This window comes from Schistocerca serialis, chromosome 6, assembly GCF_023864345.2.
Source record: "Schistocerca serialis cubense isolate TAMUIC-IGC-003099 chromosome 6, iqSchSeri2.2, whole genome shotgun sequence".
Taxonomy (NCBI): Eukaryota; Metazoa; Arthropoda; class Insecta; order Orthoptera; family Acrididae; genus Schistocerca; species Schistocerca serialis.
The window spans coordinates 334,334,825-334,349,835 of NC_064643.1; the positions used below are offsets into that span (position 1 = coordinate 334,334,825).

General features: G+C 41.0%; 1 protein-coding gene across 4 annotated transcripts in view; it reads left to right on the plus strand.

The window, feature by feature from the left end:
* LOC126484579 (semaphorin-1A) overlaps positions 1-15,011 on the plus strand; it is an 893,741-nt gene that overhangs the window by 820,471 nt on the left and 58,259 nt on the right. For all 4 annotated transcript variants that reach the window (XM_050108140.1, XM_050108141.1, XM_050108142.1 and 1 more), the window contains exon 10: positions 4,197-4,338. In XM_050108140.1, coding sequence (XP_049964097.1) covers positions 4,197-4,338 — 142 coding nt within the window. The remainder of the gene's footprint in view (positions 1-4,196; positions 4,339-15,011) is intronic.

Below are 15,011 nucleotides of genomic sequence, written 5' to 3' on the forward strand. Positions count from 1 at the left end.
TTTTTTTTAAATCCGTCTCTTATTCTACATGTTTGAAAGTTTTGTAGTGTGTAGATACATCCTTTAGGAACAATATTTTAATTTCTCCACATAATTTCCATCCCTCTCAACTGCCTTACACCATCTTGGAACCAGCGCCTGTATACCGGCACAGTAAAATTCTGGACCAACCTGTTGGAGCCACTGTTTGGCAGCGTGCACAAGGGAGTCATAATCTTCAAACCTTGTTCCACCAAGAGTGTCTTTCAGTTTCCCAAAGAGATGATAGTTGCATGAAGCCAGGTCAGGACTGTAAGGCGGGTGTTTCAGTGTTGTCCATCTGAGTTTTGTGATCGCTTCCACGGTTTTTTGACTGACGTGTGGCCGTGCTTTGTTGTGCAACAGTAAAACATCCTGCTTTTGCCGATGTGGTCGAACACGACTCAGTTGAGCTTGAAGTTTCTTCAGTGTCGTCACATATGCATCAGAATTTATGGTGGTTCCACTTCGCATGATGTCCACAAGCAAGAGACCTTCAGAATCGAAAAACACCGTAGCCATAAGTTTTACAGCAGAAGGTGTGGTTTTGAATTTTTTTTTCTTGGGTGAATTTGCATGATGCCACTTCATTACTTGCCTCTTCGTCTCTGGTGGAAAATGATGGAGCCATGTTTCATCACCTGTCACAATTATTCCAAGAAATTCATTCCACCATTCCTGTACTGTTCCAAAAGTTCGCTGCATACTGTTTTTCTTGTTTCTTTGTGGGCCACTGTCAACATCCTGGGAACCCACCTGGCACAAACCTTTTTTAACGCCAACACTTCCTTCCCCTGTCTCAATGTAGCATGACAGTTCGTTCACTGTGATGCATCTATTGGCAGTCTCCAATTCGTTAACTCTCTGCACATTGTCTGTAGTGTGTGCAGTACGAGGCCTGCCGCTGCGAGGACAATCCTCAATATTGCCATGCCTGCTTTCATCATGTAACCTGCTTGCCCACCGACTAACTGTACTGTGATTGACAGCAGCATCTCTGTACACCTTTTTCAACCTCGTGGATGTTTCCCACTGTCTTGTTTTCACAGCACAGGAATTCTATGACAGCATGTTGCTTCTGACGAACGTCAAGTGTAGCAGCCATCTTGAAGACATGCTGTGATGACGCCACTCATGGGAACAGGTTGAACTAAGTTTGAAATCAAGCGGGAAGGATGTATCTATACACTGTAAAACTTTCACACATGCAGAATGAAAACTGTATTTTTACAAAAATAATGTGCATTTCTTTTGGAGTTACCCTCGTAGCTCAAGTAACTAATGAAGCACTGAATCAAACTATGGAGGAGAGGATTTACAATCCTGTGTATTCATCATATGATCAAAATGAATTGCAAAATTAGACAAGATACATATGGTTTGGAAAGTGACGATTGAATCTAAACAATGAAAAGTGTGAAGTCATTTACATGGGTACTAAAAGGAATCTGCTAAATTAGTTAAATGATAAACCACACAAATCCATTAGCTGTAGATTTAACTAAATACTTAAGGAAATCAGTTATGAATAACTTAAATTAGAACAATCACATTGATAATGTTGTGGGGAAAGCAAACCAAACATATTAGTTTATTGGCAGAACACTTACGAAATGCAACACATCTACTAAAGAGACTGCTTACGTGTTTGTCCGCCCTCTTCTGGAGTATTGCTGTGTGGTGTAAAATCAACATGAGATACAATTGATGGAGGACATCAAAAAAGTTTAAAGAAGGGAGTTTGTTTTGTATTGCAAAATAGGTGAAAGAGTGACATGGATATGATACGTGAATTGGAGTGGTAATTGTTTAAATGAGGGCATTTTTTGCTGCGGCAGGACCTTCTCAAGAAATTTCTATCACAACTTTTTCCTCAGACTGTGAAAATATTTTATTGGTGCCCACCTACATAGGGAGAAATGATCATCATTATAAGATGAGAGAAATCATAGCTCATACAGAAAGATTCAAGTTTTCAGCTTTCCTGCATGGTTTTTAAGAGTGGAACGGTACAAAAGAAGCTTGAAGGTGGTTCAGTGAACCCTCTGCCAGACACTCAGCTGTGATTTGCATAGTAATCGTGTAGATGTAGAGGTAGAAAGATCTTTTTGGATGAGCTTGACTGAAGAGGGGATATGTTGATAATGAGGATAAGTATGCAGATGAAAAAAGAACAGGGTGACCAAGGCTTGAAATAAGAAAGGACTTGTACAAGATACAGAGGATAGGCAAAATGATGTGAACAGTGGTAGCAGTAATGGGGTGGTTGTGTTTGACAGTCAACAGCGGCGGGTAAGGCATGTGTTGTGCCGGACTGTATGCGTTCAGTACGGACTAGGCATCAGTGCAGGTTGTTTACGAGTAATGCACACTTCATATTTGCATTTAGAGGCTGAGGTTGAGGTTGACATGCAATGATAGACCTAACGGAGTTCCAAAGAGGGCAGATTGTGGGGGCCAACTTATTGAATGTTTCAAGAGCCTACAAAACATGGAAAGATACAGGGGACATAATAGTGGGCACAAATCAAAACTAAATGACAGAGATCATTGTATGCTAACACAAATTGTGTCAAAACAACCCAAAACTACAGTGGCTAAAGTGACTGCAGAGCTCAATAGCCATCTTTGAGACCCCCATATCTATCGACACTGTCCACCGAGAACTCCATAAAGTGAATATTCGTGCATGAGCTGCTATACCAAAACCACTAGTGATGACAACCAATGCAAGGAAATGTAAAACATTGTGTCAGGAGCATAAATCCTGGACGGCTGTTCTTTGGTAATGTCACAAATGGTCTGACGAGCCAATGTTTTTGTTATTCCCATCATTGCCGGGTTGACATCTGGAGTATACTAAAGAAGCCTACAGTCCTGATTGCATGATTCCAACAGTTAAGCTTGGAGGTGGAAATGTGGATGGTGTGGGCAACCATAACATGGTGTTCTGGCTGGTCCCATCATGACTCTCAAAGACCGTGTTGTAGCCAACGATTATGTGAATATTGTAGGCATATTATTCTGCTGGTCCCATCATGACTCCAAAAGGCCATGTTACGGCTAACAATTATGTGAATATTTTAGGTTATCAGGTGCACCCCATGATTCAAATGTTGTTCCTCAGCAACGATGCCATATTTCAGGACGATAATGCACCCATTCACACAGACAAGACAGTACAATTGTGGTATGAGGAGCATGCAACTGAACTGCAGTGTCTTCTCTGGCCAACACAGTCCCTCGACTTGAACATTATCAAACCCTTGTGGGCGGTATTGGAGCGCAGACTCTGGAGCAGATTTTCACCTTTCTCTTCACTACAGGAGTTAGAAGAGGTTCTGATTGAAGAGTGGCATAACATTTCACTGGAAACAATACAATCATTATATGCCAGTATTCCAAGAAGAATCGTGCTGTGTTACGGGTAATGGGAGTCCAACCCCTTTTTAGTAAACCATACCAAGTAAGTACAGATGTGTTCGCATTATTCTGCCTATCCCGTGTATACTAGCACAGAGAGCTGCATCAAGCCAGTTTTTGGATTTGTGACCGTAACAATAACAACAACAACAACAACAACAACAACAGTGGTAGTAGATTAGTAGTACCATGAAGACTCTTCTAATAAGAATCCAGTTATTAGACAAGAAGCGTTTTCAGTGGTAGGACGGAAAGGAAATACAGACTAGATTTTTTTCCATAGAAGACTTAGAAAGGAAGTCTCAAGCCAGCTAATGCTGTTAATAGGAAAAACTTGTGTGTAGGAGGAAAAATTATGCAGATTGAGTCTACCATGAAAAGGAGAAAATACAAGGTATAATTTCTTTTCTGTAATAAAAGAAATCATTCTTTATTAACTGAAAGTGTCAGAAAAGAAGTTGGCTACCTGATGGCCAATAGCACAGAAAATATTATAACTCAGACAATTCAGTAATCACTCGCATATCAACCGAATATACCTGCCCAGCTGGCTTATGAACAGGACTGCTTCTGATGTATACAAGTCATTTAAGTATCTCTCTAGGCCTATAGAACATATACTGAAGTTGTACCACTGCTTACATAGCTAGGCAGAAATGTGGTATACTTCATTTTGCTTACTGACATGTTGAAAATTTGATACACTTAGTGTTTGCCTTTACAGTGAGAAGAACAATCCTAAAACCTATTTACAGGCCGTGTATTCGAGAGTAGCCCGTGTCTGCAAGTATGATCGTGGTGGTCCCCATCGCTTCCGTAACCGTTGGACGTCGTTCCTCAAGTCACGTCTCAACTGCTCTGTTCAGGGGGACTTCCCCTTCTACTTCAATGAAATCCGTGAGTACCTCCATAATTTTTGCATGATCATCTCATGTAGTAGAAAAGCATTGTGAAAACACTATCTGGTTTGAAACAGTTCACTGCAATTAGTGTACCACACATTGTCTTTTAATAATGCTGATAATTTATTTTTACATTACTTCCATTACTGTTTTCAAATTATATGTATTGTAGTGTGTTGAGGGTTAATAACACAAGTATTCAGTATACTTCTCTGCATGCTTTGAGGAGTTAACATTTTTTGAGATGCAATGATAAAAATGATACTAAGAATATGCTTGCGGAAAGAATCAAATGCCATATTTGATGTGTAAAAGGAAAAATCATTATCTTTTTAGATATTCACATCCCTCAATTTTAATACAGATTTTTGTGATAGTAGAGTTTTGGGCATTGAGAGTGAAACATTTAACCATTGTGTGTAATGATTAGTATCAAAACATCTTAGTCTTCCACTTTTTAAGACTGTTCTTGTGTGCTGATTGTAGACTACTGTCAGGTTGCTGTCCAGTCATTCTCACATTTATTTTAATGAGTTATTTCTCTCTTTCTCTCCAGAATTTCCTTTTTAGTACTTTTATTTCATTCAAATTAGTCACAAATATGTAAGAGAAAAATATTCCATGAATGAAATTATCCTCTCGTTCAAACTCCTGTAACAGACGTTACCAGTTTAAGTTTCACAAAATTATTCCTTCCTCTTTAGACATCTGTTAAACATGACTACAAAAATATGATGTGGCTTTCGTGGTTGGTGTTTACTTCAGTTAAAACATTGAGGCTGATTGGCTGTCCCTCCTGCTTTGAGAGACAACGGCAGTAATAAAAAATATTGAGAGGCCATTGGGAGCCCAAATTTACAGAAGTGTATAGTGGGCATATGATAATTATGTCGCAGAATGCGTTATTAGCTCTGGCTGTTGACATTATTCATGATTAAAAATTATTCATGAGTGTACCGTTGCTCCGTTGGTACAAAGTTGGCACCCAAATTAAATTACATTAAACTCCCTCTTTTTTTTTCCTATCAAAATTATTGTGGTGTTTATAAACCTCTATTGCTTCTCTATACAAGCACACATACTAATGCATTGTGGATCCATAGAGTATAGGAGACAATTATGATGAATAATCACTCAATCCATATTCTCTGCATAACAGTTTTATTGATAATATAAACGTAACCTGTACAAGCAAGTGAATCTGACAGACATCAGACCAACTACCAGTCAGAGTGTTTCCTGCACGGGACCCAGATTGACTGCCAGTGGAGAGGTGTTGCAATGGAGCCTGTGCAAAGTGTGGTGAAGGAGGCTGCATGAAGTGTTCAGGTGGAGAGATTGGACATGGATTGGTAGGCCTCCTGGGTGCATCGTCATCTGCAGCGTCAAGGACATCCGGCAGTGACGTATGCCGGATGGCGTACAGGTGGTGATAATTGAAGCAGGCCAGTATGTAGTGGGGCCGGCCATAGTGTGTGTGTGTGGTGGCATCAGGAGAGGTGGATTGGAGGGTATATTGCCAAGGCTGGGTGGTGCCAGCAATAGTATGGGGTTCATCAGATGTAAACATGATGCCATGATTGTGAGGCTAGCGTTGCTGGAAATGTGGTATGTGAGGATGGTGGTATGGAAATTTTGCAGTCTTCCAGAAGTACTATGAGATGGAGCTGTCTGCGACCTGGTGATCAGCAAGCTGACCTTCGATGAGGAGATTGCTGTCTATGAGCTTGACGTGGAGGTCCTCAGGAAGTAAGTCGTGGATCTCCGGTCGTAATACGAAGGTCGACTGTTCGGTGTCACTGGCAAGCGAGTCAGAAAGTGTTGGAGAGAGGAACGCTTGGCATGTGTTGTCATCTGGTGAGGCATCTTGAAGTGCCCACATTGTTTTGAGTCAGCTGATGGACACAGTTGTCAGTTTTATATTTATTAATCTGTGGAAGGTTCAGTCATCCCTTCGGAGCACTTTGTGGGGCCCGTGTAGAGGTCTGTAGGGCAAGTTGTCCCATGTTGTCTCATTACATTATGAAGTCACAGTCTGTGAGTACTCTGTGAACAAAGACTCTAGACAACAAGTTTGGAGGGGGGAGGGGGTCGGTGGCGGTATAAGGTGGTGTGATGTGTGACTCTTCACATGCACAATTAGTCCGGTAGGTCTGGGGGCATAGGTGATGATTCTTGGAGCATGAAGTATGCTGAGAGAAACAGCATCTCACCGTATAAAATTTGACACTGAGGCTCAGGTCAAGTCTCTCTCCTGAATTCCCACAAGAACCCACAGGAGTGCGTCAGTCCGTGCCTCTGTGGCACATGAGGGCCATTTTTAATGCGCACTGCCACCACTTGACCAAACTATTGCTTTGAGGATGGTGTGCTTCAGTTCTGAGCACTTAGTGCCTGTCGTATTGCGAAGTTCAAAGAAGAGAGCAGATTTGAACTGCCTCCCTTGGTCTGTTGTGATGGACGTGGGGCAGCCAAAGTGTCAGTGGTATTATTGCCAGTGATGGCTTGTGTTAAGGGTGCTTTCTGGGAAGTTGCCTGTGGAAGGTGTCTTCTGTAGAAATTTATCATACCTAAGAACCAATGTATTTCTTGCCAGCCTGGTGATAGAATCAGTTGTTGAAAAGCCTCTATACCTTTTGGTGTGGGACGAATACCCAATGTATTAATAATGTCCAAGGGAGAAGACTTCTCTGAATCAGAGTTAACATTTAACTTCATTGATTATGATACCATTGTGAAAGAGGGTGTCAAAAACTTTTGTGAGACGTTTACTGTGAGATTCCTCATCCTGTGTGAAAATTACAGTGTTATCGAGATAGGCATAGGAGAATGGGAATTTGAAGAGTAAACCGTCAGTAAACCATTGCCATGTTTTTGCCATGTTGTTAAGTCTGCACAGCATGAATGTAAGTTTGAACAGACCAAAAGATGTGGCAATGGTTGTTTTGTAAATATCATCTGGATACATGGATACTTGTAGGTACGCCACCTTACAATCAGTGACTCTAACAATAGAAGTGTTTGCTAAATAATGAGTGAAGTCCTGGATGTTTGGTACTAGCTAGCTGTTCGTAATGACAGGAGCATTGCGTATGCTGTAATCACCACACAACCTGAGAGACCATTCATCTTGGGGACCAGTTTTGTGGGAGAAGCCCACAACTTCTGGAGGGGCAAACTATCCCTGCGTGTAAGAGCTCGTCTACTTCTACTTTGATGGCCATAAATAATTTGGTGGTAGTCAACGTGGTCTGTGGCATCCTGGCAGGTTCTGGTGTTTTGATGATCTTGCAGACTGTTATGTATGTAATGTCACACTGTCTGAATTGTTCTGGCGGGAGGACACAAGAAGATTCGGAGGCAGGTGGGCAAGCAAGTGGTGCAGTACTGACCTCTGTAGGGGTACCTGGAAGTATTGCTGTAAGCATCTCCATGGATGGTGGTAGAGATGTTGGCAAGCTGATGGCAAGAGTTGTACCAGTTGATGTAGCATGGAGTTCTCACCTGACATGATTTTTGATGACATTGTTACCGTGTCACAGGTGAAAGTTTATTTCACGCATGTCGGAGTAGAGTTGTCAGACGTGTTGAATGCGATTGATGGTGTGGAGGTACTCCTGAAGGATCTGTCGACTGTTGGATGTGTCCACGGGGAGCGGGAGTTGTCACAAGAAGTAAATTCTGCCATTATGTTGGGTCTCCAAAGGAGCAAGGCATAACATTAGTCAGGCCCAAAACCAAGTGGAAGTGCTGGAGAAAGTCTGCGCTGATTATTGGTTCTGCTATATTCACAATGGTAAATGTCCAAGTAAATTGTTCATTGAGGCCGAGGTCTAGTGTGTAGGCTTGTGAGTGTGGACTTGGATTGTGGAATTACTTGCTGCACAGAATTAAATGAATGCACAGGATGGTGTTTGATCTGGGAAGGAGGATGCCGAAGTGCTGACTTCTGAGCCTGTGTCGATGAGGCATGAATAGCCATTGATACGGTCACATATAAAGTCTGTTATCGTGGAGGCATTGGGTTAGATGCAACAAATCATTGCCGTCAGGATATCGAGGTGACTTAAAAATCCTGGATGGCCTAGTGCACCTCTGCACGATACCAACAAAAATGATTCTGTGCCAGCGTTACATCGAGATTGTCGCTGCATTACTGAGTCACAGAAACGATGCAGTCGACCACGTTCTGCAAAGGCCTGGGTTTGTTGGTGTCGCACGTAGGTCATCGCTGTGGCTGGGCGCAGTGACATCAGCATCACCAGAGGTCAGATGGGGTCAGCTTGGCTCGTAGTTGGCTGTCCATTCCTTGTACTGCCACTGAAGTTGCAAGTCACACTTCCAGTATTATTGATGTACTGTCTGTGTTGTATGATTGACTGTATTTGATCAGCAAGCATAAGGTACGTGTCCAGGATTTCATTTTCATGTGTGACCATTGCTAGTTGGACTTGTACAGGGAATTTCACAACTCATAGACTCCGTACGTGTGGTCGTTCATGAGATGGGTGTCAAGTTGTTTGTGGAGACAACGTCATAGTTGCAATGGGGTCTTGTCACTTAAATCTTCATCATATATAACCTGATAGATTTGTTCCTCCAGGGTACTGGTGAGGTGCCAGAGTAGAGCAGCTTCAACCATCTCGTATTTATTGTCAGCTGGGGAGGGGGAGTGAGGATGATATCACTTATTGTCTCTGCAAGTACCCCCTAGTGGCTTAATAAAGTGATCAATTTACTACCATAGCTGATGACATCACTCAATGAGAAGATATTGTCTGTGATGGTAAATGACAAAGTAGGTTGGTCTGGCCAGAAAGGTGATAGTTTGAAGTGTGTCCTGTGGCCCAGAGATAGTCAGGGCAATGTTCATAGTGGTAGGACAGCCGAACAAGTATTGTCCGTACACAGCATGACATGACGTGTGGGAGGGAGGCAGAGAGCAAGGCAGTGCAGCTGGTTGCGTGAGTTTGAGTGATCATGTTTGTGTGCAATGCAGTTCCTCTTAGAAAGCAGTTAAGCATGAGTACAACCAGTTGGATTGCTGTGGCTCAGGTGTAGCTTGATTTACAAAGGGAACAGGGTCCCTTGTGAGATTATGAGGCACATTGTTTATCATCTTCCATTGTTCTGTGGTGTTACACATTAATGTTGCACTGTCCGTGAGAGTGCAACTGTCATTTTTTTATGAAATGAGCTGCACGTATTGTGTTATCCATAATGGTTTACATCATGGTTTGAGAATCTTTGTCAACAAGCAAAAACTGTGTAGCACAATGTGGGCACACCAATAACATTTTGTTGTGCAGTAGTCTGGAATGTTGAAATTTGCTTGCAATCATGATCATTGAGGTCACCACTGTGGATTCACAAAGTAAAGGAGACAATTACAATGAATAATAACCCGATCCAAATACTCTGTATGAAACTGTTATTGACGATATAAACATGTACTATAGAAGGAGCTGAACGTGACAGTCATTGGACCAATTGCTGGTCAAATAGTTTCTTGCATGGGACCCACGTCGACTACCAGTGATGTTACTTTGCAGAGCAGTGTTCCCACATGTTGCGTTGAGTGAAACATTAATCTCACTTAATTGCAAGTTCCTGGTTTGAAAAACATGCTCCACTATTGGCCATTTATTAATTTGTCCCTTTTATGTTTGGCTGAGGGAATGTTGATACATTGGAACCACATCTAAAAATTCATGGGTCCCTTGAGTTTTTGATGCAGTTAGAAATTTATCTCTGAGGCTGTCTCCCACACTCTGAATAGTTTTATATATTAACCACTGCCTGTCAGCCAAGAAGTTTTAACTGGAACATATCCACAGTACTGACTAGTAGAACCATAAAATAAATAAAGTAATTAAGAGTAAAAGTAATACTGTAAAAGTGAGGCGGTTTTCATCAAATTCCACATGGTGTGGGATAGGGTTTAAGCCTCCAATTACATGAGCTGTGGTACCTTAAGAAAAATGTGTCCCAGTTAAATGTTCAGTATCCATAAGCATAAAAATTCCATGCATAATATATTAGCCAAAAACAAAGCATTATTACCGAAGTTATCACATGTCAAAACATCATTCCAATTTTATGTAATAAACTTGAACATGAAAACAAAATAACCTCAAACTACGTATTAACATTAAAACTGAACTGCAACAGTTAAACATTTTGCCTAGATACAGGGTGGTTACAATTAAACTTTTATTACTTGTGGAGGTGCAGGCAGAAAAGTATTTACCAAATGGGAACGCAACTTTATATGAATAATGTTCAGACTGTGCACTGCAGGACATACATAGCTAGTTGTGTTAGTGTCATGACTTACCATTAGGTGCCAGTGATAGTACAGTGACATAGGGATGAAACACAAGCACCAGTGTGTGTTACAGCTGCAGATAGTCAACATGGGCCTGGACAAGTAGAGCAGAGCTTTACTCATGAAGCTGTTTTATCAAAACAATAGCAGTAGTGAATATCAAAGTTCCTCTTTCCACACTGAAGTTGGAGAACATGATTCAAACGTTTGATTTAATTTGTGATCTGGGAATTACTCCTGGGAGAGGCAGATGGCCAGTTTCATCACAGATTGTTGAAGTTACTAATGCCATGGCTGAGAATGCTGAATGCAATTCGAGATCTTCAAGCAGTACATGAGCTGTGTCATGATAGTTGAACATTCCACGGTCCACCGTTTAGAAAGTGCTGTGAACAGTTTTGAAACGGAATCTCTAGTGTGATTTCAGGCTGTTGTGGATGCAAACGGTATTACATTGAGCAACATGGACACAATCAACAAATGGTACCCTCCCATGTGGAAACTAAAGTGTGTTTCTTTCAGTGGTTTATTCATTATTTTTCTTCAGCATCTCTTTAAAAATGTTTCCACAAAGTTTCATTATTCTATAATCATTCATTTTTTGTGGGTGCCCTCTCAAGTAGCAAAAATTCAATTATAATCACCCTGTTTAATCCTCACTCGAACCATAAACCCCACAAGGAGTAACCCCAAAAGGATTAAATGTAGCAAGTGAAGCTCAAATACTCACTTTCAGGTAAGGATGATTACGACAAACTGTGGCAGAGACAAATTTTGTTTACTGCAGTAAGTAATTGTTACAGACAGATTACATACTGATCAACTTATGAGAAAAATGTTCATTGCATTTTGTAATGCCTAAAATCAAACAAGCCTATATTCTAAATAAAATAATAATTGACGTCTATATTGTTCTAAACCAGTAGTACAAGCATCAAGCGTATGAAAGGTCCTAGGTACATTCTCTGACATTGGCTCAGTTTTCCCTATTTTTTGCTGTATTCTTTAAAGTTTTATCTATCATGTCTTCCCTTTCCAAACCCCTGTTAAATGAGTTAGAGATAGTTTGATTAATTCATGTCATTGCATCTCTGAGGACACAGTCATGATTTGGTATATAGGTTGAGCCCAGCTGGAAGAAGATTGCTTGAAGCTGCATGTGTGTCTTGAGCATGATGGCTGGTCCTAGGTATAGAATGAACCATCCTGAGGCAATTAATGGTTGTGGTCATGCAACTGGCTTGATGTAAGTTCTGTAGTGTTCTGTAGTATATTGTTGCATGGAAAGTGCATGTATTATTTTGTATAATTTAGTCATTCTGTCACACATCTTGATCTGGGGCAAGTATTTTTGTAAAAAATACAGTTGAAATACACACACTGTCAGGAAAGTTAAGCACCTAGTAGGAGAGGAGGAAGTGAAATGAAACTTCACAGATTGAGAGGTTATTGGGTTTTATTTCAGTCACTACAAAACAAAGTTAAATATTTAACAAAATTGGCAGTGTAAGCACATAGCAGGACCATTATCATGTGTTACACCCTGTTAGTTATTAGTCCTGGACATGTGCACTGGTATAGTAGGAAAGGTATCTCACAGCCATAGCATCTTTTCCTGAGGTAAGTTGGCTCCCTACTGTTATAAATGGCCCTGGATACTGGAACTGGGATTGAGTTGATCCCTGTGCTGATTGCATGTGTTTTCTGTTGGGTACAGTTCTTGTTGGCCAAGAATACCTCAACAACACACAGACCATATGTAGTTGAGGTGTTGTTCTTTTGAGAGGGGGCATCTGGACACTGTCTCATGAGGCAGCCACAGGACAATCCCCATGTATTGCACATGAGGGCCCAGGATATTTGTGACTTACTGCCAAAAGAGTTCCTCAAATCACCACCAGAGGTGATCCAAATTTGCACACGACAGCATTCCACAGCATGATGCTAGGGGTAGTATCGGTGTGTCTCTCCAAAACACTGACACAACATATCCTTCCCTCTCAGCAACACCATACTTGCAGACGATAGTTATCTGAAGTAATTCAGAACAGAAATTCACGTCTGAAAATGATGCAACACCATTTATTTGCAATACCATTTATCAACAGTCCATTCAACCCAGATATTGCACCACACCAAAGGCAGCCATGTATATTAATTTTAAAATTAATATTTATACAGCTGCTAACAGTGCCGCAAAATGTTGAAAATATTAAAAGCAGCCATGTGTGCTGTGGTGTTAAAGGTAGCCTGCTTTTTGGACAGTGTTTCAGTAGCTTGGCATTTAATAGTCCCCAATCAGTGATTAAGGATGATACAGAATGTCTTAATAAGTCCTTTAATTTTGTCGAAGTGACAGATACAGAGGTGCAGGAGATACAATGTGAGTTGACACTTGGTTTACCAGAGCTTCAGCGACATGTTTGCTTCATCTCATATTCACATTCAGTCCGACAGTGAGCAAACACTGTATCCAAACACCCCACATGCCTGTGTATTGCACACCTTGACCAACTGACCAGATGTAGATCCAAAACGAGCCCATTTCAAACTCTCCCAGATGATGATAAGATTGTCTCGTGCAACCACATGGCATTATCTGTAATCTTTCACAATTCTCACTAACCCCCTGATAAATTGCATGCCCATTACTTAACTTGTAATTGATTACATGGTCACATAGTGACCTATAACATCCTCTGGTGATTATTCTAGCCACCATAAATGTTTAACAACAAAAACAATCGATTTTTGACAACATAATTTAATTGGATAGATAAAAAATCTACTCGCCAAGTGCCGACAGAACATACACATAAAAGAGGGTTGTGATTAGGCAAGCTTTCGGAACCAGTGGATCCTTCTTCAGGCAGGAGGGTTGAAGGGGAAGGAAGAGAGGTGAAGGAAAAGGACTGGAGAGGCCTAGGAAAATGTGTAGATTTGTGGAAAGTCAACTGGAAATGCGGGTCCGGGTAGACTTACCGCACGGGATGATAAGGAAAGACCCCTCTTCCTTCCTCTTCAACCCTTCTGCCTGAAGAAGGAGGCACTGGCTCTGAAATCTTGCCTAATTACAATCCTCTTCCATGTGTGTGTTCTGCCACTGCTTGGTGAGTAGAATTTTTATCTATCCAATTAAATTATTTCATCATAAATGTATGCAACATTCACAGAGCTGTGTGTGTATGGAGTTATGCATGCATTTAACCATTCTGCAAATATAATACTTACTGTACAAGCTACAATATGATGCATGTCGGAGGGTATCTTACACCACTACTAACACTTCCCTTCCTTGTTCCACTTGCAAAAGGAGTGAGGGAAAAAATGACTGTCTAAATGCCCCCTTACGAGCCCTAATTTCTTTTATCTTGCCTTCATGGTCCTTATGAAAAATGTGTGTTGGCAGCAGTAGAATTGTCCTGCACTAAGCTGCAAATGGTGTTTCTCTCAATTTTCTCAATACTGTTCTGCAAAAAGAATGTCCTCTGCCCCCAAGGGATTCCAACGTGATTTCACAAAATATTTTCATAACACTCATTTTTTGATGGAACTTACTGGTAATAAATCTAGCAGCCTGCCTCTGAATTTCTTTGATATCTTTCTTTCATCTGATCTGGTGGGGACCCCAAACGCTTGAGAAGTACTCAGAAATGAGTCTTACTAGTGATGTATAAGCGGTACTCCTTTGTAGATGAGCTACACTTTCCTAAAATATTCCCAGTAAACTGAAATCTACCACTCGCCTTCCCTACTACCAACCTTATGTGTTCATTCCATTCCATATCACTTCAGAACATCATGCATAGACAGTTAATCGTTGTGACTATGTCAATGAACACACAAGCAATACGGCACTTGAACATTACTCATTTGCATTAACTTAATTTTTTCTGCATTTAGAGCAAGCTGCCATATATCTCAGCAAATATAAATTCTATGTAAGTCATCTTGTACTCTCATACAGTCACATAATGATAATGATGGTGATGATGATGACGCTTTTTGTATGCTACATCATCATCAGCAATGCAGACTCTTCTTGCCCTATCCATCTCATAGAATTTATAGATCTAGAACAATCCATCACACTTCCCTGGGGCAACTTTGATGGTACCCTCATCCCCATTGACACTGACCGTCCAGGACAATGTATTGGATTCTATAACTTAATAAGTCTTCAAGCCACTAGCATGTCTGGGAATGTCAGACTTTCATTAACAGCCTGCAGTGGGGCACTATGTCAAACACTTTCTGAAATCTAGGAATATGGAATCTGCCTGATTCCCTTCATCCTTGCTTTCCAGGACACCATGTGAGAAAAGGGCATACTGAGCTCC